A 24236-nucleotide genomic window follows, 5' to 3' on the forward strand; every position below is an offset into this window, starting at 1 on the left:
GTGCTTGCTTGCTCATGGTCTGCTTTCTTCCTCCAGAAGATAAGCTCCTCTAAGACAGAAGCCCCCTTACCACTGTGCCCAGCTTGATCCCAACACCCAGGTGACACCTGGTGCTTGATGAAGCTCGAAAATTGCCTGTGGTGTGAACACCTGGAACTTTGCCCGCTACCAAGGGCTATTTACAGACCCCAGCAAGTTCATTACAAAATCACAAATCCTTCTAACTGCAAAGGACCCAGGGGCTGACACTTGAACTTAACAGAGGTATACCCATTCCAGTGGACCCAGGAATGGGGAACACTGGTCCAGAGACAGGGAGCAGAAACTGAACGTGGTCCATCAACAGACATTTCAGATGAAGAACGGCTAGAAGAAAAAGACATTAGCACATGAGAAAGAACGATGGGAAAACCATCGAACCGGCAGAGCCAAAATCAGGGCTTTTTCCATTTTCTAAAAACGTTAAGCATGAGTTCTTGGCTTTTATGCACAGTTGGATTTGCTGCCCGCCCGCTGAGCCACACCCAAAGAGTTAGCCCTTCTGCCCACGCTCGCAAGCCCCCAGGCAGCTCCAGGCCCCATCTCCCTGGCCCAGGCAACCTCAAAGAGCACACACTGGGCAGAGCAGAAGCGGGCAGTGGTACCCCCTGGTCCAAATGGCTCTTTACCACATACATCTTTGAATCTCAAGAAGACTTAAAAAAACCAACAAAAAAAGCCCCCAAAGGATAACAAGTATATTTCAGGTAGAAATAAAGATGGAACGAAAACTGTTAGGGGGCAACTCCATCCAGATCCAACAGACCCTGGCTCTGTTGGATCCGGATGGACGTGCTTTTATTTGGATGCAGTGATGGGAGTGAATACTCCCATCTCCTGGGTGGAGAGAAGCAAATATTAACTGCTGTACAGAGTCTAGCAACTTCATGTCCAGTCAATCAAGTACTAGAAAAATCCAATTCCAGTGCCCTTGACTCAGTCTGATAAATCCTTGGAACATTGGCTCTTGGCCGTGACCTGTGTGTACATATCAGCAATGCAAACCCAAAGATGACACCGGGACCCCAGAGTGGTTCAAGGTGACTGCAAAATACACAACTAGTAAAAGCTAGCTCTACCAGCCCAGGCTCATCTGAGGGTGGGTTACAAGCATCCCCTCCCCTGATGACCACGGAAAACTGCTAGTCCCTGCTGCAGCTCTAACAAAGCATTAGCTTTGGAGTGAATTGTATGTGTGGTCTATTATCACCAGGGGCAAAGGGTCATGCACAGCCCACTGATTAGAAGAAAGATAGTCGCCTCCCCATTTATTCTTCCCCATGGTGGGGGTAGGGGGCTGCAGGAGATAGTGTCTGCCCACCCCCATCTCTGCACAGCACATGGCTTATGCTTCTAGTGTTGCCATCACAGTGCCAAATTCTGCTTTGAGTCAGATCTGTAGGCTTCTAGCATCAGCAACAGACTGTAAGCAAACTCTTACGAATTCCCTTTCATGCCCATAGACCATTCCCCGCTACCAACAGAGATGTTGGTCTCTCTATTATGCATCTTTTTATTTGTATGTGTACTGTTTTGTGAATTTTTTTTTTTTCTTTTTAGGGCCACACCTGTGGCATATGGAAGTTCCTGGGCGAGGGGCTGAGTTGGAGCTGCGGCTGCCACAGCCAACAGCACATAGCCACAGCAACACGGGATCCAAGCTGCATCTGTGACCTACACAGCAGCGCTGGATCCTTAACCCACTGAGCAAGGCCAGGGATCAACCCCACATTGTGGATACTAGTCGGGTTCGTTTCCGCTGAGCAACAACAGGAACTCCTGCTTTGTGAATTTTTAATGTCCTTAAATGCGATTGTCAAATGTGCTATTCTGCTTCTTACCTTTCTGTCAGCACTATGTCTTAAAGAGCCATCTATGTTTCTGCGTAGACAGCTTCATCCATTGCTTCTACTGCTGCAGAATTTTCTAGAATGTGCGACCCCTGTCATGGGTCACTTACTCCCAGGTGACACCAAGACCTTCCCACTCCCCATCATGACAAATAATGCTGCCAAGATCATCTTCACACCTGCCCATTGTGGCCCCATTCAGAAAGTTTTGTGTGTTCTGAGCACACTTGGTGCCCTGCAGCCCCTCCCTCCTGCCAGACTACCCAGTGCTTGCTCTGGTTGGTTTGGCTCTGATAACTAAAGAGGAGTCCCAATGCCTCTGCAGGGGCTCCTTAGCATTTTGGAAGCTCTTTCACCTGTAAACTCCATTCACACCCTTAATTCACCTTCTTTTCTGTTGAGATCTCTGCCTTTTCCTGGCCAGTGTGCAGGAGCTCCCTGTATATTCTAAATGTTAATTACCCCGACGCTTTGAGACCTTGTAAATCTCTCTCTCCATTTGCCAGCTGCCTACTCCCTTTGCCCGGGGTGCTCTCTAATGAACAGAGCCCTTAACTTTGATGCAAACTTGGAAAACGTGAGGACAGTAACCGTTTCTCAATCATACAATTTCATATATGAGCGCTGACAACATATCATCCATGGAGTTAGGTGCTGTGGACACAAAGAGGAATCAGGGCTTTTGACTTTTGAGCTTTCAGCCTCCTAGAAACACTGACTTCCCATCAACTGTAACATGGACCCAATGACCCCAGTGGGTCATGCAAGGTGTGGTGGGGGGTTAAAGGTTTCAGCGTCAAAGTCAAGGCTGAGTGAGCCTTGATAAATGAGCCTGGCAGGCAGCCCTGAGGGGAGAACATTCCAGGCCAATGCAACAGCACTTGTAAAAGTCCAATATGGGGAACCACAAGGGACCCAGTATGGGGGCGGGGGCATAGGACAAAGGAAGAAAGTCACAGAGGCTGGACAAACGGGAAGGGACCATGTGCAGAAGGAGCTCAGATTTTCTCTAGTGCCATCCTTGCTCTCCCCACAGCCACTGGTGAGTTGCCTTAGACACTGCCTGCACCCAAGGAAGAAGGCCCGGTTCAGGGACCCTAAGAAGTCTGGGCTCAACTTGTTACAAGCAAGGTACTGAAGTCTCACAGAAACCTACAGACAGAATATTCTAGAAAGAAAAGGTTCATGAGCATCCAAGTTAAACGCCCAAGGTGGATAAGAGACACCCATTGGACAGGTCTGGATTGTCCTGAATGACCGGAAGACGTCCCTTCCTGGCCTCCGCTAGAAGCAGTTCTGGCTGCTGCTCTTGCCTTGATGAAAGTTCCCAGACACACAATTCCCCAACTGCCAGGGGTGCCTGCGCCGGAAATGTACCAAATAAAGTCGTTTAGTGACACAGCTGAATCCTACCCCAGACCCCAGCAGGATCTCTGCCAGCCAGCTGTTTCCTCCTGAATCTAAACCATTTTCACACTCAGCAATGGTAGTATTTTGCAGGGGGGTGGGGGGGGGAGCCATTTGCAGAGAATGTTTTACTCCAAGCTATGTAACGACCCTTATTTTTTCCAGCCAGAGAAGAAATCCATATGCACAGACACATGGCGGCCAAGTATGAAGGCACAGAAGAGGGCTGAGCAAGAAGCACTGAGGGGTGGTTGGGGGTCCAAGGTCAAGGTGTCAAGGCTGAGTGAGCCTTGACAGATAAGCTTGGGATCTGGACGTCACTCCACCCCAGCAGAAGGTAGACTCTCACTATCTTCCAAGCTGCCTCAGGCTCCCCAGGGCGGAAAAAGCAATCTTGTAGGACATCAATCTTATCCTTTAAGGGCATTAGGGAAATAGCTTTAGGAAATTAAAAAAAAAAAAAAATGGGTCCGATTGTCACCCGATGCCTCCTTTCCTCTAAGACAGATCAGATACACACACACACACACACACACACACGCACGCACGCACGTGCACACGTCCCAGTCATGCCTGACATCTGTGACGTGAATGGTTGACCAGCTTCCTTCCCCTTCACTGGGGCCCCACCCGCTAGGTGTGTCGGGAGCTGCAAGGATGCAAAGGGGGTAAGCCAGACCCCAACATCTGTGTCCCCCACACGCCCCCAACTGATCAAAGGCATTTTCCAACACCATCCCTGTGATCACTTTGGCTCAGAGGTGACTTCCAGCTCCCCAGCTCAGGCCAGGGAGGTAATGAAGGGCCCGAGGCTGCCTGCACGCTTCAGAGGCCTCCTGCTTGGACAAGAGGCTCCTGTCGGCCAGCTGCCATGCTCCTGTCAGGCATCCAGTGGTACTTGAGAAACGAGGCTGAAACTGACCCGGAGCTGGCCCTGGGGAGCGGGCCCCAGGTTCCCACCCAGAGAACACGGGCCTCCCTGCAGATGCGACAGCACGCGGGGCCCTTTCTTCGGGGTCAGAGAAGCAAACCCCCACACACGAAGAGACTCACTCATGAAATAGAGCCCCCCGTCTTAGAGACCAGGGCGGGGGTGGGCGCAGGGCAGGGAGTTATGCTTGCAAAGGACTTGATCTCAAACGCTACAGACTAAATTCTCCCTGGGAGAACAGGACGCCCTTCCCCACTCTCGAGGGAACCAGTGCCGGGCGAGCCGGGAGCGACACCTGGATCCCATAACTCTCCGAGATTTGCTCCCAGCCTGAACTGTTTACAATTACATACCCCAAACCAGCATCGGATGGGCGGGAGATGGACGCTTGCCCATGGAGAAGCCAGGAGGTCAATGGGAAAAAATTATTTTAGTCCATGTGGAGCCTTCATGTTTGGAACGTTTCTCCAAACTATAGCAATGTTCTCATGCTCCCCTCCCCGTGCGGGTGCCAGGCCCTCCTCTGATGCTCATTTCCAGGGAGCTTGGGATGGCAGTGGGAGGAGCCCCCCCCCCCCAGGCCTGCTTCCTCCACCCCTCGGAGGTCAGTGGGCTACAGGCCATTTAAGGACCAACAGAGAGCGTGAGACCCCTCCTGGGAATCCCAGTCACTGTGACCCCTCACAGTAACCTGAGCCGGGTCAGGGGGAGGGACTGGCAAGGTCTCAGGCTTAGCACATGGCTCGGATCATGAGAGCTGGGGAAGGTGGCCTTCTTGGCAGCTGGCAGTGTGGAATGACAATTTGCAGGGCCTGATGGGGCATGGGGGGGGGGCATGCCCAATAGATTTCACTCAGGCCTCCTCTTCCAGGAAGGAAGAAGCTGTTCCTTATCGGGCAGGGAGCACACCCCATTTCCCACGCTGTCTGAGGTCACTAGCTCCTCCTGGGGAAGCCTGAGATTCTAGCCTTGGCTGTTAGAAAGGAGAGCAGAGACCTGGGACAAAGGGACACACTTTCTTTCTGGGTCTTTCTGGGCTTAAGTTCCTGGGGAAAATCCTTTTTCTAAAGGGAGACCGGAACAGAATTGCCGGGGGAAAAAAAAAGTCAGAAAGTAGGAGAAAGTCAAGAGGAAGAGGGGAGTTCCCATCCTGGCTCAGTGGTAACAAGCCCAACGAGGATCCAGGAGGATGCAGGTTCGATCCCTGGCCTCGCTCAGTGGGTTAAAGATCCAGTGTTGCCTTGAGCTACAGTGTAGGTCGCAAACGCAGCTCAGATCCTGCATTGCTGTGGCTGTGGTGTAAGCTGGCAGCTGCAGCTCTGATTTGACCCCTAGCCTGGGAACTTCCATGTGCTGCGGGTGTGACCCTAAAAAGACAAAAAAAAAAAGAGAGAGAGAGAGAGAGAGAGAGAAAGAGAATAAAGGAATGAAAGAAGAGGGGGGAGGGAGGAGGGAGAGAGAGAAAAGGAGATGGGTGGGGGTGGGTAGAGAATGGTGCCTGTATGTGAAGCTATGCCCACCCAGCAGGGGTCCTGCAGCACCTAACACTCACACTTGCCTGTGATGGTTTTGTCATCAGCCTGACCTGCTTTGCCAGAGTCTAACTCTGGGGCATCTGGGATGTTACCGACTTGAACCAGAGACAGGCTTCCACTGTCTCCAGTGAGACAGGAGTTTCACCCCAGCTCAGGTGCCTGCAGTGGCTCTCTCAGGAGATGCCCTAGGGCCCCCGGCACCTGGAGCTGTCACCAAGCACCAGGAGAACACACTGGCCCATCATACACACTGGGATCCTCAGCCACAACTCCAGTAATCTCATCTGCAGAGACCCCATCTCCAAAACATGCTAAAAGACATGTAAACCAACTCTGACTGTCATGGACCAGCCGCACCGCATCAGCCATTCAAACAGTAGAGGCGAGGTTGAGACTTGTGGCTGCTGCCCAAGTTCTGCCGTGTCACCACCCTTAATTTCCTTCCACTCGTGCGGGAAACTACCAAGCACAAGCCACAGGGGGCCTCTGTTAACAGCCGTCCTAGGGGTGGTGTCCATCGTCATGTCTTCAAAGAAAGTGCTAGAAGGGGAGGCCACAAAAGGCCTGACAATGCAAAGGGCAGTAGGATGGTGACCTTTTCAAGCTCATAAGAAGTCTGGGATTGTTAGTGAGAACATTTGCCCCAAGGAGACCCAAGAGCGTGAAGATGAAGATAAGATGCCCCAAGCAAGCCCTCTACCCAGTAGGTCCCAGCCCCAGCATCAGGGCCACCCGGCACCCTCGCAGAGTTTCTTCCCGAAGGCCCGTATTTGAATTTTAGTAAATCAGCTCAATATGTTCTAGGACTGTGGGTATTAAATAAAAGAAGCCAGTGAAATCATCAAACAATAAGCTCATTCAATACAATCTTTTTTTTCTCCCCCCATCTGGGGACTTGAATAGAGTTAATATGAATAAATCCTGTTGTGTGAAAACTGGGGGAGAAGAAAAGGCGGGGGGCGGAGGATGGAAGGAAATGGCACGATTCCCACTTGTTGGTCTAAGAGGAAGACTGAGACCCAGACAGTCCCCAGAAACCCCAAAAATGCCAGCATGCCAGGGTAGCCTGGGGAGATGGTGGCAACAGTTTGGCAGTCCAGGTATGGAAGTGTCTGGAATTTCCCCACCCATGTACACCCAGCTTCTCCTCTGCAGCCCTCAAACAAGTGCTCATGCTTGTACCCAACCTAGAAGTGGGCCCTTGGGCTGGCCCTTCCTCGGGGGACCCGCCACAAGCCAGGCTTGACCCGGCATCAGGGAAAATTCACAGCAAATATGCACAAAATCTGCTCCCTGCCTCTTCCCCACCCCCTGCCACTGTCCTCCAACAAAGACAATTAGAACTGAGGACTGCCATTATTCTATTATTATTCTGCTATTTTTCAGCAATTCTTCCTGGATATCCCCCAAACAGGTAGAACGGACTTGCCTTTCCGAGCATCCTGGACATACTTATGATTAAGAAGAGTGGCAGGTGTGAAAGTCTGGGTCATTGATTCAGGGTTGAAAATCATCTGCGCCCGTACAGTCCTCATGGATGGAGGACCTTCCAACCCACTGTACTTAAGGGAGAAGACACAGATCCTTTAAGATCCAGCTGCCCGGGTCACAGAGCCAGACACGCATCACTGGAAGAACAAGCCAGTTCAACATGGGGTGGGGGTTTGGGAGCCATTAAGCTCTTCAGATCCCATGAGGACCACCAGAATGATGCTTCCTCCTTCTCTTGGAACCCGGAAATATCCCAAGTCCTGGGCTGGTGAGCAAAGGCTGGTTTTTCCCTGCCTGGAAACGGGAGGTCTGATCCCTTACATGGGATTGGGTGCAGGATTTTGCAAAATCATGCATTCTCCCTCCCTCGAAATCCGTCCTAGCTAGCACAGACACACAGGACTGTCAAAGACAAAGGGTCAGCCAGGAATACTCATGGTGCAGACATGGGTACTCAATTCAACAACTTTATTGGTGACAAAATAAAAAACTTGCAGCAAGAAGGCTGCCCACATCAATACAATAGCTATCCATGTGTGCGCAGCAGCAGCAGGATTCCCAGGGTAGGAGAGCTAATGCTTCAATATTCCGTGACCCTCCTGGGCACATCTGCTGCCTGGGCTTTAGGGGAACTGCTTTTCCTTTTCTCTGACTGGGGGAGAGCTTTCACCATCATCCTGTCTGTGCCTCACAGAAAAGTCTCTTGCATGGACGAGGGGACCACTGGTCTTTTTGTTTTGCTCTAAAATTCTTGCTCACCCTCTTCGGCTGCACCTCCAGGTGGCGGCAGGCATGACCATACCAAGACCTCAGGTTCTATTTACAACCTGTGATGGCCAACCGCACGCTGGATGGATTCTTCGTCTAGACCACAGAGTCACCAACAGCGAGGGTTTGTTTTAAAGTCAGCTTTCAGGAGGTATAACTTACACATGGGGTATAACAAACAAACAAACAAAAACCACTTCCCGGTTGACTGCATGCTTCTGTGTTTTCACAAATACCTAGAGCTGTGTCACTGTCACCACCATAAAGATTCCAAAAAGGAAGATACCTATCATTCTAGAAACTTCCCTCCATGCCCCTTTGCGGTGAACCCCTTGTCCCAGCAATGAATGACCTGTTTTCTTTTCCGACAGTTTTTGCCTATTTCAGAAAATCACACAAATGGAATCACACAGTGTATAGGCTTTTAGAGTCTGGCTTCTCTCCCTGAGGATACTGGTGTGAATCACTTGTCATTAGTTACAAACTGCTAGTTTTAAAGCTTTGGACTTTTGCTTTCTTGTCAGAGACGAAATAATTGGCTCTAGTTCACCTTTGCTATGGAGTAACCACATTTTTGATTTAAGGCCTTTGAATAAAGCCGAGGCGTGGGAACAGGGTGACGCACCACCTCGGGTCTGCCTGGGAGTAAGAGATGTCCTGGGACCTGGCCCTTTGAGTGGCAAAGCCAGGACAGCCCTAGGCAAACTGGGACAGTTGGTCGGCCTCCCTTGGAAAGCCACCTCCAAGGACAGGGACGCACGTCGCTCTGCTCCGACTCCTTCTGGAAGCAGCAAGCCACTCTCTGAGCTCACAGCTACCCATCCTCCTTCCGTTTAACCAGGAGCAGGAGGCCGATCTGCAACCTGCTGGGGCCATGCCCCTGGGCAGAGCTCACTACACTGCATGGGCTTGCTGGCTTTGAAGTCCCTGGGAGGGGCTCTAGGAAGTGAGAACTCAGGGGTCTGCTTAGAAAACAGCAGAGCAGGGCTTCTGTTGGTGTCTGTGCTCTTGCCTGCTCCCAGGGAGACCTGACATGAAAACACGCTGGGCTCAACCTGCCTTTGCACCACGCAGCGTGGTGATGCCTGCTCCTACTTTTTCTAGATATTCTTTGACCTCTCCCTCTCAGTGGAGGTTTTTTTTTTTTTTTTTTTTTTTTGGTTAGTTTTGAGACTAACTAGGGAGAAGGTGAGAGCCAAGTGACAGAAAATTAGCAGAGCTTGATGCTCTTGTTAGAAGTTCAGGCCTCTCCCATATGTAAACTTACTGAGCCATCAGAGAAATTCCTTGCCCATTTCCTTTCCAGCTGACCTCGGGGTGGGGTGGGGGGGATGGTTACAGAGATGCTCTGAGAAGCCAGGCTGCCTGGGAACAGGCTGAGCAGCCCCAATAGCTTCGTAAAGTGTGTGATGGGCATAGCTGGTACCCACGTTAATTGTGAGGACCACCCATGCCCCCGAGGATGGCAGGAACCGGTGGGGTCAGAACCACGTCGTAGCGGTTTCAGGGTACTGCTCCCTGAATTAACATAACATTACCCCTTATAAGTACGGCACGGTAGCTCTCACAAGTTATTCCACCAAGCGGCAGTTAGTAATCATTATCCTCACTTGCACAGATGAGGAAACAAGGCCCAGAGAGATTAAGTGACTTGCCCAAGGTCGCACAGCAAGTTAGTGGCAAAGGCCAGATTAGAACCCTGAGCCCCAAGGTGCCCAGGCCGCCGGCGGGCAGCTCCATGAGATCCCTCAGCCATCAGTCCAGAGCATGGGCAGAGCCAGGTCTGCACCCTCGGGAGCCGTGGAGGCCGGGTGAGCTGCTGCAGAGGGCACAGGCAGGCTCATACTCACAGGCAGAAACCTGCAGCATCCTTCTCTGCACCACCAGACAGCAACACCCCTGTGCTGGAACAGACAGAAACAAGGCTCAAGTCGGGAAAGCCACAGGCGGCCACTGTGGGCCTGCATCTCCGCTTCTGGAATCTGGCTTTGAGATCCTGCCTCCTTTCCCTTTGTGACCCAGGTCAGCTCTCGAGGACAGAACTGGGAGACGAGAGGCTCTTGTTGCCTGGGATGCATTCATTCACTCTTTGACCCCCATCATATCCAGGGCACTTACTCTATGCCTGGCAGGGCCCTAGGGGCTGAGGAGGAGGGACCCTTGGAGGAGAAAGACATCCTTGGCTTGATTAGGTTTCAGGAGAAACAGACAAAGAGACAGATCACGGTAAGACAATGTGACTTTAATTCAACAAATATTTGTTGGGCCCTTACGATATGCTCTACCTAAAACAGGGGGGGAACTATGGAGCCACTCTGGGAAGGCTTCCTGGAGGAGGAGGCCTGTGGGTTAAGTCCTGAAGATTGAGGAGAGGTTCACTGAGGGGCTAATCCCTTCCTGGCTAAAGGGACACGGATGAGGAAGGGGTCTGAAACTGCTTTGAGGACTTCTTTCTAAATCAGCCCTTGCTCATATGAGAACAGGAATTCTACCCTTTTGAAACCCAGTTCTCAGGGACTCCTTATCTTGTCTCTGACTGTCTGAGTGGTTCCTTAATCTCTTTAGGCCTCCGTGGACCTGTGTCTCCAACAGGAGTGAAAAAAGTCCTGTGTTTCAGAGCGTGATTCCAGGCTTTGGAGAAAAGTCCTTGAGAAACAATGCGGCCGATGGCATCCTCCTGCCTTCACTCGCCACTTACAACAGGAAATTGGTTGTATTTATAAGAATCACAAGCCTAAACGGGCCTCTGCTGGGCTACCCGCAGCCCCCCCCCCCACCCCATTCCCCTCTCTCCCCAAGTCACACATCCTCCCTCCAAGATTCCTCAGGGACCACAGGGCAAGTAGTGCGGAGAGTTGCTCATAAAGCCGATGAGCGAGCACTGGAAGTTATTTTCTAGATGAGGAAACCGAGGCCGTGGGTCTTCCGGTTCCCAAGCCGCTGCCTCTTCATTGCACCCCAACTGCTCTCAGCCTGGGCTCCTCCGGCAGACGTGCCATCCTCCCTCGGCTGGGGGAAAGTCTCCCTCCTCTGGATGACACACGTCTTTAGAGAAACATTTCCCACCATTAAAGGGATTTGGAAGAAAACTGGTGCAGCTTCCTCGGCTTTGAAGCGTGGTGGCCCCTCCTGGCCCTTTAATTGTGCTTGGAACCAGCCCAGTTCCCAGAGCTCCCGCCCCTTCAGAAGAGGGGAAGGGCCCAGAGCCCTCCTGGCCTTTCTGCACCAAAGGTGACCTCTCAGTTCTTGTTTCAGGCCATTTCATTGCCAAAGCATCAAGGGCTCCCACACAAAGAGCTTCAAAGCCAGGAGGGCTCAGGGTCAAGTACAACCATGAGCAAACCCTGAGCTTTGGATTCTGAAGCATCGCCTTTGAGACCGTGTTCCAGCAGAGTTCCCACAGCCTTTTAAAGCCTATAATAGCTTCAGGTGAGTGACATTCGATTTCTGCAGCTATCACATGATTTGGCTAAACCACATCAGGTGAGCATGGAGGGAGTATCCGTTTCATGCCACACTTGCTCTTAATTTTCCAAGCGAGGAAGGTGTGTATATAATTATCTTTCTTCAATAGCTCTCAGTGTTGGCTACTCATGAGAATCATCTGAAGAGCTTTAAAAACTAAAGGCTCTAAGTGGAACCCCTAGACCAATTAAATCAGAATGTCTTGGGTGGAGCCTCTATACAACCATACTTGTTAAAGCGCCCCCAATGGTTCCCACGGGTGACTAAGGTTAAAGAAGCACTGCCTTAAGTAGGACGTTAACAGGGAAAAACCTGAACTCCCAGGCATGGGAAAAACCTGAACTCCCACCCATACAGGTGATGTTTCCGAAGGCAAAATGAAGATCAACCCCGTTCATCTTTTACTTAATTTTTCGTTTTCAGACCTTCCCTGACCACCGATCTCATGATTCCCATATAAGCTTTCAAGTATTTTTACTAGCTTGACTCTTTCCAGCTCACCTCCACCTTCCAGTGCCCTAGAACGAAGTGCCCTCTCCTGGGAATCAGGTGATCTGACTCAGAAACCAAAGAACACGGAAAAAGAATGATTACGCTTTCAACCAATTACTGTCATCCAAATTACAGTGACTATCTCACCCCTGCCTGTTTGGATCCAAGTGTGATGCAATTTCAGGAAGCTTTGGCGTGGATGTTCCAAGAGCAATCCACAGATAGTAGGTCAGTCACATTTGGCCCTGGACACAGTCACCAGCTGGAGGAGCAGTAGGAACCAGAAGCCTTGACCATGTGGTGTGAGTTCAGCCAATGGGCTCACAGACAGTGATACAAGGATGCCCTTGGGAGATTCATAAATATGTAAACATCCAAGGATGGGAACCGACTCAAGGGACTTCAGAGGACTGAGCACAGCTTATACCATGCCAAAGAGAACCAGGTACAAGAGATGGCAACTCTACCATCTCTTTCTAGGACAGCTCTTATAAAAGTCCCACCTCTTTGGGGAAGACAATCCACTTACTCTCTCCACCGCCACCTTGGTTTTGCTTAAGAGAAGCATGGCTGTCACAGTGGCTCAGAAGGGATGAGGAGCAAGCCTGGAGATGTTTCTGCCTCACACACCAGGGAGTGGTCCAAACGCTCTTTACCTCCAGACACTTCTTTACATCTTACAGAGCAACGGAAAATCAGCCCAGAACCTACAGATGATAGGCTCGTTTTGGAGATGTACAGTACGTGACATGCAGGCGGGGGAACATGGAAAACAATTTCTCCTACAAATTAAACACTTGAGACTCTGGAGCTGGTGATGAGGCGTTCTACCTATGTGGGAGGAGGGAGAGCTCAAAAAAATGGGCATTTAGAAACAGAAGGAGGTGTTTAAATAACAAATGTTAGAAATGTCACAAATAATTCTTTACGATTTTTACATATGTTCTGAAAGCCCAAGTATATCCTGCTTTTCCATTTAATTTTGTTGTTCAGACCACCATACCTAGTCATTCCATAATTGTTCTATCTTCCAAAAAAAAAAAAAAAAAAAAGCCCACAATCTCAGACCAGCAAGAGGAGACCACAGATAGTAGTATTTTGGCTGATGGTTCAACATGCTTAATTTTGCACAGATCGACTTTCCAATTCTATGAGTATTCAAAGCACAACTCATCTTCTCAAGTGAACGGGGACATCCACATCCTTCAGAGGCAAGGCAGGTGGGGCAAATCCCCAGATTCCTCAGCTGAAAGGTATAGTAAACACATCAGTAGGCCCTTCCCCAGTGAAACCTGCAGAGAAGATTTTTCTCCAGAATTAAGCACTAAAGGCTGAGTCGGATTAGCCTCTGCAATCCAGATAACTCTCAAATGCATCCACGGAGCACTCTGATTTACTGCAAAATGAGGAGGCAGAGACATGTGTTACCAAAAACATATCACACTGAACTGGAAACCAAATTTCTTCAGTTGGCAAAAAAAAAAAAACCTCTTCGGGATGGTGGAGGGTGGAAGGATTTTAAACTTTCAAAAGATTTACCAAGAAGACTTTCGCAGGTTAAGGGTCAAGTCAAAAGGTATTCATTTAAAAACTTTCTGATAATAACTGGGCACTGGGAAAGCCTATCCAGAGTGTCATCCTTTGCCCTAACTCAGCAAGATTAATATACTGATTTGAGAAAGGAGCTTGCAAGCTGGACCGACAGTCAGGAGCTAACACGATTCAGGAAGGGCAGGCTCCGAGCTAGAAGGGACCCTTGGGGAGGCAACTCGAGTCTTGATTTCCCTGTGAGGGTCCCTCCCAAAGGGCAGGAGGAGGGGGACCCAGTGGGGGAGGGAGCCGCAAACGGCCATTCTAGAAGGAGAGGGGCTGGGGCTTCTTCAACTGTTCTGAGAGTACAGAAGGACGCATTCAGCCATTCAGGCATAAAACTGACGTGATCTACGCAGAATTTGAGGGGAAAAAAAAAAAAAACAACTCAGAAATGTGAAGAGAGGCTCCAGAGAGGGTTCATAGGAAAAATTAAAAAAAAAGGAAGGTTGCCAACGAACTTAACCCTGTTTCCCCAGCTAGCTTCTGTGCTCTTGGCAAAGACCCTCCCTTTATACGTGAGGCCCTAAGATTTAGGTCTTTCACCCTCACCTGTAACCAGGTGACCCAGAAGAGAAAAAACAATGAGAAAAATCAAAAGATTCAGCTAGTTTAGGGAACTAGAGCCGATCCCCCAAAGTTTATGTCAGCTCAGAAACGAGAAACCACTGGGCGTGAGATGCCTTGGGAATCTGAGCGGTTCTCCTTTATTTCGCTCCCAGGGGAAAACAAATTTAGAAACAGTATTTCCTTTTGCAGGTTTGGCGGAGTCCAGGACAAGAAAGTGCAAGAAGCTTTCCCAAAGGAAAGGAGTTGGGGTGGGGGGTGGGCGTGCCCGCAGCGTCGCGCTTCAGGGCCAGCTCTTTAACCTCCTTTTCCAAAAGCTGTGCAATCCAAGGCTTCTAGACACCAGCCCCAGGGCTCCGAGCACGGGTGCGAGCCGGGCACAGCCGGCACAACCCGGGCCGGCCCGCCCACCAGGGTTTGGCCAAGATCCACGGCCCAGGCCAAGTCTCTTAACTCGCCCAGCTGCGCACTACCTAAGCCCTCGGGCGGAGACGCGCTGCACCTGCCGGGCACCCCTCTCGGGCCCAGTCCCTGCACCCCGCCCCTGCTTGGGGGTAAGGGTACGTACGGAGAAGGGCTCGGAGACAGACGGTTACCGGCGCGGCGGGACATAAGGGTGGTTCCACCAAGCCGAGAGCGGAGCTGCGCGCCCACTCTACCCCATCTAACCGCCCAAGCGCATCCCCTCGCAGGCTCTTTTTCGGCGGCTGCAGGAAGCCCTCCATTCCGGCTGGCAGCCCGGGTGAGAGGCCCCAGCAACCCGCCCCTTTGCCCTGCCAAGCAGCCCCGCACTGTTCTGACCTCACTGGGGAACTCCTCCGCCCCCAGCATCTTTCCGAGACCGCCGAAGCGTGGGGGGGGGGGCCGGTGGTCTCCAAGCGCACTCCGGGTCCTCTAGCAGGTGAGAAGCCTCGCCACGTCGACCCCCCAGGCCTCCGCGCCAAGGAGGATCAAAGGGCCCGGGCCGCAGCCGCCACCTAAGAGCCCGCTGGGCTGGCCCGCGGCGCCCCGGTGGCCCGAGTCTTCGGCCCAGGTCCGGGTTGGGCGGGGGCGGCCAGCCTTGCTCACCTGAGCCCTGGAGGGACGCGAGACGCTCGCAGTGACGCCCCCCGCTATCCCCAGCCCTGCTTTCCCGCGCCGCGAGAGGCAAGAAACGGGTGGAGGCTCCCCGCGCGGGGACCCGCGTCCTCACCTTTGAACCGCTCCATCGGGGCCGCGGCGTGCGCTCCTCGCGGCTCCGCTCCGGCGCTGCGCTCTCGGCTCTCGGCTCCGCGCCCAGGGCGGCCGCGCTGGCCCCTCCCCGTGAGGTCACGCTCGCGGCCGGACCTCCTGGCGCGGCCGCCGCGCCCGGGGCCCTCGGACCCGGTACCCGCTCGGAGCGCCGCCCACGCCGGGGAACTCCGCGGCAGACCCGACGGACAATCAGCGCACACGTCTGCGGCTGCCTGGCAGCTGCTTCTCGTTCCGGCCCCGGGGGCGGCGGGAGGGAGCGAGACCGGGACGTGCCCAAATCCTGGGGGAGGCCCCGGGGAGGGGCGAGCTCGGGCGGGCCTACGAGAGCTGTTCTTCCAAGCGCCCGGCTGCAAACCCACTGCCTAGAGGGTGAGACTGAGGTCTGAGTCGCAAGGCGAGAAGCGCCTAGAGCGCCCCCTGTTTGAACCCTGGGTCCGCGCGCTTGTGCCGTGGCAGTCTTCAAGGAGGTGGGGGGGCTTGGGGATGGGGCAGAGACAGCAGAGTCTGCCCCCAGTTCTTCGGGAATCGCCCCCACTCTGGCTGGGCAGCGGGTGGCACACACAGCTACTTGCTTCTTCTACCCCAGCTCAGGTTCCCTGAGCGCTGTTGTGCCAGATGCTCCCAAGGACTAGAATTTCTAAAGCCGCTTGGACAAATCTAGGAGCGCCAGGTTCTCAGGCTGGCACCGCGTGGACCGCCCCAGAGAGGTAGCATCTATTTCATAGGGAGCTCAATCGTGGCTCTAACCACCCTGCGACGCCGCCACCACCAGGTTCCACACGTCTTTTACCTCCCTACCTCCCTTTGGCCATCGGTCCCTCCAGTCTCTCAACAAGGCCATGTCTTCCTCAGCTGTCCCCAAGGAAGAGCCAGGTTTTCCTTTAAACTTCCATTTTCACTTTAAAATCTCAATCACGGTTTCTGCTGAACTGCCTGGTTTTTCAACAAATCTCCCCCAACTTCCTTGAAGGAACACTTAAGGAAGATTTGTTGCTGCTGCTGCTGCTGTTTTCTAAAAGACTTCCTAATTCTTCCTTGAAACAGCAGACTTAGCTCTGATGTTTGGAGACCTTCTGCCCCGGCAGGCTTAGAAATGTTTTTCTCAGTTCTACCAGCAGCTAACGTCCATGGAACCGTCCTCACAAGCCAGGCCTGCTGCTGAGGTCTGTACAGGCACAGCCTTTATTTCCTAATAACCCTGTGATCTGAGTAGTAGTATCATTTCCATCATGGAGTTGAAGAAACTGAGACAGAGGTGAAACAACTTGCTCAAAGTCCCACAGCTAAAAGAGAACACAGCAGGCAGTACATCCAGGTGGTCTGCTTTCAGATGTTTGTTCACCAAATTTTCCAGGGGCCATAGGAAGTGCCAGGCTAGCTGTCACTGTCTGGAGGAACACTTGGACAATGAACAATGAGGGCACAGCCAGTAGAGGCGCTGATGAGACCCAAGCACAAAGGATTCTGGGAACCCAGTGCAGGGCCCAGAACCAGCTTGGAGAAGCCTCCTAAGCCTTCTGGAAGAGGAGATGGCTGAGCTGCGTCTTAAAAGACGAGTTAGACCCAGTGAGGTAACAGGAGAGGTAGAGTGAGTCAGCCTTCCAGGCAGGAAGGACAGGGGGGACAATGACAAAGAAGTGAGCCATTTTAGGCTCAAACAGTTCTGTGTTGCTCAAGCCAAAAGGAAGACTCCGGGGTTGGGGGAGGGAGGTGAGGCTGGAGGGGTGGGCACAGGGCTGCCTCGGGGTCTAGGATACCAAGGGATCTGAAAGTTGAGGAGGTTGGGTGGCACTGAAGAGTGAAGGTGCCCAGGGCTCCCAGGGCAGCTGAGCAGAGGGTGGAGTACAGGAGGCAGCTGTACCAGCCAGGTGAGAAGTCTTTGGGGTGGTAGAAACCCAGGTGAGGAAGAGAGGACTAGGGGCAGAAACAGGCAGAATGTTCCACCCCAGGGCTCCGTACCTGAACAGAGGGTGTGGAAGTGCCGAGGTGGCCTCTGCTATTTCTAGCAACGTAGGTGACCAAGGGGAGAGGGTCTCCATTCAGGCACCCAGTCCATCTTCAGAGATTACCTAAGGCCCCGTCAGGTGCACAGCAGAGAGCCTGAGCAGGGTGGCTGAGGGACTGCTGTTGGGACAGGGTTTGGAGGTGGGGATGACAAGCTAGAAAAGAGATGAGCAGCCTTGAGTCAGATGCAGAGGAGCGTTAGCAGGTGGGGGTGTTAGGGGCAGAACGTGAAGGGGCCCCCAGCATCTCCAGAGGCCTTAGGGCCCCGAACCTGAGCCCTCAAACTCACCCACATACATTATTTCATTCAGTTCTCTCAGCCACTCTACCAGGTGGGCTGGTCTCATGGGGGTTCAGAAAATAGGACAAATGGAGCTTGAGCCGAGAATGCTGACATTTTGGGGAATCAAGGGACAGGAAATGGGGTTTAGGGGGGACTGGGTGCTCTTGCTTTTCTGTGTTCTCCTTTTTCGTTGTGTCCCTCCCTTTCCCCATCTTGCCAATGGCCAGGTGTGGTGCCCACCCTCCCATGCTGGGTCTTGGGTTTCGCTTCAGGCTCTCTGGGAGAATCTGATTGTGCAGCTTGTCAAGACTGGGGGCTGGTCACTCTTGGCCAGATTTCGGGTCCAGCAGTCAGCTGGGGCCAGCGGGGAGAGGTTATGCAGTCCAGCCGGCTCCGCAGGGGCTTTGTTCCAGCTGACTCTCCCGGGGGTGGGGTGAGAGCTGGGCTGGCTCTGACTGAGATCACTGAGTACAAAAGGTAGGATTAAACTATCTCCATCCTGGAGTTCTCGTCGTGGCTCAGTGATTAACGCATCCGACTAGAAACCACGAGGTTGGGGGTTTGATCCCTGGCCTTGCTCAGTGGGTTAAGGATCCAGCATTGCTGTGAGCTGTGGTGTAGGTCACAGACGCGGCTTGGATCTGGCGTTGCTGTGGCTGTGGCATAGGCCAGTGGCTACAGCTCGGATTATACCCCTAGCCTGGGAACCTCCATGTGCCGTGGGAGCAGCCCTAGAAAAGGCAAAAGACCAAAAACAAAAAAAAAAACCTATCTTCATCGCACAAATGAGAGGAGTTAGGGGCCTCATCCAAGTTACCAAGGAAAGAAATCTCTCTTTCAGAAGGAGGACTTGAAAATCAGGTTTCCTGATTCCAAAGCCTGTGCTTTGTCACACCTCTCAGTTCCTGCTTCCCCCGGGGGCCCTAACTGGACAGGGCTTTGCCCCAGCCAGTCCTCTGGTAGCCCTCTCTGTAAGCACTTCCTGTAACTGCACCCCCCTCTCTGCAGGCTGGGGGGCGGCTTGCTATCTCTATCATGCCTGCTTCCCCCCACCCCACCTCCCCCCAACTGGCTCCAGTCCTTTAATTACTTCTTCCTAAATCCCCTCTAGTTTATCGACGGAGACTTGGCAAATCCCAGAGCCTCTAGACAAACAAAAATCAATCAGAAATACATGCAGAGTGAATTTAAAGTGGGATTTCACCACCCTTTCCCAGAATGAAACTGAAACGCTGCTTCAAACCATCAGTAGAAGTTAGGCCTCTGGAAGACACAGCACTGCTTCCCCCTCTTTCCAAATCCTGGGTACAGTTTAACCTGATGGCTTTAGTCACTTTGCAACTTCCAAAAATGGGCCACTCACATTCAAATTCTAGTCCATTGAGTTTCCGGCCTCCAGGATCAGATGAGTTGGTTTCCAGGTTCTTCTCAACCATCTGAGGGCTGTGATCCATCCCATCCCAGACCCAGGATCCAAAATGGGCTGTCCTGTTGCAGGCAGTCTTGAAACCAATTTGAATACCCCCAGCCTGGAGGGGACAGGGTAGGCAGGTGTTCCCACGAAGCGCTGGAGTGGGCTGCACCGGGCTCTCTGGGTATACAGATGAAGGTGTCTGGTTTGCCCCTAGTTCCTAAACCAGGAAGGTTTCTTCAGCCATAAAGGGGTTGAGGTAGTTGCCAGTTTAATCAACTTTATCCTGTTTAATTCTCACGACTATCCAGGCAGCAGATTCTTTTCCCCTCATTTCACATGTGGAGACCTTACATGACTTGTCCAAGGTCACTGCTAGACAGGACCCAAGCCAGTCTCATTGGAGCACCACCTCTGACCCCACGTCCCACCCAGGCTCTCTTCTGTAATCATGTTTTGTCAAAAGCCATCCCTGCAACTGTTCTTCGTTCGTATTCATCCCTCAAAAGCCTCTCCCAGAGTTCCCACTGTGGCTCAGTGAATTAAGGACCCGATGTTGTTTTTGTGAAGAGGTGAGTTCCATCTCTGGCTTTGCTCAGTGGGTTAAGGATCTGGCATTGCCATAAGCTGTGGTGTAGGTTGCAGATGCAGCTCAGATCTGGTGTTGCCTGGCTGTGATGTAGCCCTCAGTTGCAGCTCCAACTTGACCCCTGGCCTGAGAACTTCTATATGCCACAGGTGTGGCTATAAAAAAGAAAGAAAAAAAAAGCCTTTCTCTGAGGACAGTCCCCTCCCTCCATATTCCATCCCCTCCCCGGCATAGTTCTACTCTGGTTCTCTTCAGCGATCTGCCCCCACTCACACCATAGACCTCTATCTTAAATTGCCTTAATCCCTACCCCTGTGTTTAATAGAGCACCCTGCACGCAGCAGGGGGTCCACAGTGCCAGTTGAATTGACTAATAGGTGACTCTTCCATCCTTTTTCCTCTTGGTGTTTCTGCGAAAAACAAAAACCGACAAAATAATTACCAAAGGACATCTCAGATCTGGTTTGTTTGGGGAGGGGATGAAGCAGAAGGAAGGTGGCATTGGAATCAAGCCTTGAAAGGATGAATTAATTCTTTTCATTGTGATAAAATATGCATAACTTAAAATGCACCATTTGAATCATTCTTGAGTGTACAGTTCAGTAGCATTAAGTACATGCCATGTTGTTGCCCTACCATCGCCACCAGCCACCTCCAGAACTTTTTTTATCATGCCAAACAAACTCTGGCCCCTGGTCCTGTTCTGCTCAAAGACAGCCTTCCTAGGAGGATCCCCAAACACCAGGCTCCTCACTATGGGTGCAGCCTAGCACATGGAATTTCCCACAGATCTTCATGAAAGAGTGAGGCATTCCCCATGGAAGTGATTGTATCCCCTAGGGGATGAAAGTTTGTTCTTGGGGGAGGGGAAAAATCTTACAGTATAAACACACACATGCACAGTACACAAACAGATATAAACAGTTTATCTATGACATTAAACTTTCATGGGGGAGTACGATCTTGGCCACCAGTTACAGTGTGCATGGGGGCTTCCCCACTACCACGAAGCAATGCTCTGCCATTAGCTGGAAATAGCATCAAATCCCACGGTTAAGTCCTGCAAGACTGCGCCCTAAGCCCTTCCCCCCAGCAAGCCCAGTGGCTTCAGATGCCAATCCCAAGCTCAGGTTATCATCGCCTGTGCTTCTGATGCACTGACTGTGTTTTGGTAGCTCCCACAACCTCTTCCTCAGGTTCAATTAATGTGCTAGAGTGGTTTGCAGAACTCAAGACATTTGACTTACCACATCACCAGCTTATTACAAAAGGCTATAACTCAAGACCAGCCAGATGGAAGAGAGGTGAAGGGCAAGGAGTGGGGGAAGGCAGAGTCATTACCAAGATGAAAGTTCTCTGAACCCTGTTATTTTGGGTTTTTACAGCATCTCACGTCATGGGGATGACTGATTCAATCATTGGCTGTTGGTGACTGAGTCAACCTTCCTGGGGGGAGGATGGAGGGATTGGGGGGGGGGGGACACTGAAAGTTCCAAACCTTCAACCATGTGGTTGATTCCCCTGAAAACCAGCCCCCATCCTTAGGAGCTATTCAAAGGTCACCTCATTCACATAAACCCAGGTGTGGTGAAAGGGGGTTGTTATGAATATGGAGACACCACTGTCACTCTTACTACTTAAGAAATCCCAAGGGTTTTAGGAGCTCAGTGCCAGAGAAATAAATTTCTTACTATAAATCACCATATCACAAGGAGCACCTAGGAGAAGATGTCTAGAAAGACTCCAGGATGAAGACAACAATGAAAGTGAGAAAGGCTGCCACTTTGGCTCTGAAGTCAAGGTTAGACTCTCCCCTCTACCTCTTTCTAGCCAGTGACCTTGGACAACTTACTCAACCTTTCCATATCCCAGTTTATCCTTTAGTCAAATAGGAATAAAAATTATACTCACCTCATAGGTTGGTTGTGAGAATTGCATGAGATGATAACAAAGAATTTAGTTCGATGTCTGAGATATAAGTTCACAACAGGTGTTAGATGCAACCGTTATTAAGATGGTTCCCATTTATGGCTCAGTGGGTTAAGAATCCAGCATAGTGTCTGTGAGGATACAGATCCAATCCCTGGCCTCACTCAGTGGGTTAAGGATCCAGCGTTGCTGCAAGCTGCAGCATAGGTCAAAGATGTGACTTGGGGAGTTCCCGTCGTGGCGCAGTGGTTAACGAATCCGACTAGGAACCATGAGGTTGCGGGTTCGGTCCCTGCCCTTGCTCAGTGGGTTAACGATCTGGCGTTGCCGTGAGCTGTGGTGTAGGTTGCAGACGCGGCTCGGATCCCGCGTTGCTGTGGCTCTGGCGTAGGCTGGTGGCTACAGCTCCGATTCGACCCCTAGCCTGGGAACCTCCATATGCCGCGGGAGCGGCCCAAGAAATAGCAACAACAGCAACAACAACATCAACAACAACAACAGACAAAAAGACAAAAGACAAAAAAAAAAAAAAAAAGATGTGACTTGGATCCGGTGTGGTCATGGCTGCAGTGTAGGCTGAAGTTGCAGCTCTGATTTGACCCCTAGCCCAGGAATTTCCATGTGTTGCAGGTGCAGCTGTCAAAAGACAGGAAAAAAAATGTATTAAGATGGCTGAAAGTGTAAGACTCATTCCTGCCCCTCCGTGCCAGAAAAAAAACAGAGCTATCAGTTGCTTCAGCAATCACTCTACAAACAGAAGGGGCCTACTCAGTGCCAAGGATTGGAATTTCAACCTCCCCCTCACCCAGGTCTCTGCCCTCTCACCCTGATGTAACAAGCAGGTCTCTGCCCTGATGCTAAGCATGGCGCCTGGTGCTTTATTGGATAATAAACTGCATACAGCCCTCAAGGGGTTTATAGCCTCAAAGGGGAGGCTGGAAACTCCATCATTACTGGAAAAAAGAAAAAGAAAAAAAAACTTATCTACTAAATCCTTAGATATTAACGTGCATAGGAATCAGCGTGGATCTTGTTATCATTCAGATTCTCATTCAGAAGGTCTGGAGGGGAACCTGAGAGTCTGTATTTCTGACCAGCTTCTAGGTGATGCGGATGCTGCTGGTCCATGACTACAAACTGAGGAGCCAAGGATTCAAGAAGCAGCCCTTGCCCACAATTAGCCCAACGGAGGAAATGATGTTACCCCTTCTTTGCTGAGGACAGCATATTATTTTGACATCTCAGGGGACCCACAATAAAGTGGCTAGAAAATTTCATGCTGGTAAATTCTGGAACAAAACCTTCAAGCCGAGTGCATCCTGCACCTGGGGTCATGACCGGTCTCTGAGTATTTTGAACACTGAGTTACAAGGAGCTCGCTTCAGTGCGCCTGCTGGATCACACAGCTGTACTTGTTTTTCTTTCAGGATCAAAATACTCCGAGGGAGGGAGAAGGGAAGACAGGCAAGGAGGAGAAAGGGACACCATTGTAAGGGAGCTTCCCAATGTCCTTTTGGAAACAGCTCAGGTAGCCACCATTTCTTCTGGCACAAACAACTGAGAGAATGCAAATGAGAATCTTTATAGAGGAGCCTCTACTGGGGCAGAACATCTGAAACCAGGCCACTACAATCGCACGGTATCTGGGGATCTCGTTCTGTCACCCGATTAGAATTTTTAGTGTAATTCAAGTTCATGTTTACGGACGGTCCTAGAACGGAAGGGACTGGGGTGTGAGGTTTGGAGCCAAGAACAGGCAGGTCCTGGACGGCAAAGAACAACGTTTTTTTTGTTTGTTTTTTTTTTTTTAAATGCAGTTGAGCAGTTTCCTCAGAAAAAGATTAACCTGTTAACATATGAAGATGTGGTGACTTGGAGTTCCCATTGTGGCTCAGCGGAAACAAACCCGACTGGTATCCATGAGGATGCGAGTTCGATCCCTAGCCTCGCTCAGAGGGTTAAGGATTCAGCGTTGGCACAAGCTGCAGTGGAGGTCGCAGACGTGGCTGGGATCTGGCGTTGCTATGGCTGTGGTGTAGGCTGGCTGCTGAATTCTCATTGGACTCCTAGCCTGGGAACCTCCATATGCTGCAGGGTCAGCCCTAAAAACAAACAAACAAACAAACAAAAAAACAAAACAAAAAAAGTGGTAACTTGGACTGTTCAAAGAATAAAGCTGCAAGTGGATTTGACTTGTAGATTTGTTCTTTGATCTGCCCAATGACCTGAAAGCTCTTGGTAAGATTCATATCGTATCTCACACAAATATCGTCACTTGATCCAAATACCGCCTGGGAACATCAAAGAGGTGAGTGTCTTAGCATCCGTGGTCTACCCAACAGTTGGGCCACTTCTAGGAGGGTTGAGCCTAGGAAGCTGTGACAAAGACCTTCCTGAGCAGGGTCATGTCTTGATTCAGTCCTTCAGCCTGAAGGGGTGGAGTTTCGGGGTTACTCCAGCTCCATTGTTTATGATCAGTGTGACATTGGACTTGGTTCCACATCTGTAAAATGGGGATGATCACAATACATCATAAAACATGGTAAAGATGCTACAGGGCGAAGCACACAAAAAACTTAGCATCATATCTGCTATGGAGTGAAATAATGGGTAGTGGGGGCATTTAGCATGTGCTCTGCAGGGGGAAGAGCA

General features: G+C 51.2%; 1 protein-coding gene across 22 annotated transcripts in view; it reads right to left on the reverse strand.

Moving 5' to 3' along the window:
- Positions 1-24236, reverse strand: part of AFAP1L2 (actin filament associated protein 1 like 2) — a 127239-nt gene that overhangs the window by 89841 nt on the left and 13162 nt on the right. For 6 of the 22 annotated variants that reach the window (XR_014826262.1, XR_014826263.1, XM_084994404.1 and 3 more), the window contains exon 1: positions 15328-15572. The exons of 1 other annotated variant lie outside the window; for it this stretch is intronic. Coding sequence is in view for 15 of the 21 variants with exons in the window: in XM_084994404.1 (XP_084850530.1) it covers positions 15328-15343 (16 nt within the window). In the remaining 6 variants the exon portion in view is untranslated. Of the gene's footprint in view, positions 1-9871; positions 13375-15327; positions 15573-16166; positions 16283-19018; positions 20066-24236 lie in introns of those variants that run through there. 15 more of the 22 variants (XM_084994399.1, XM_084994398.1, XM_084994392.1 and 12 more) reach the window with 7 other exon arrangements.

The sequence above is a fragment of the Sus scrofa genome, chromosome 14, assembly GCF_054392235.1.
Source record: "Sus scrofa isolate SSC_HxYL_T2T_F1_AM1 chromosome 14, Sscrofa_HxYL_maternal_Yorkshire_Landrace_v2.0, whole genome shotgun sequence".
Classification (NCBI taxonomy): Eukaryota; Metazoa; Chordata; class Mammalia; order Artiodactyla; family Suidae; genus Sus; species Sus scrofa.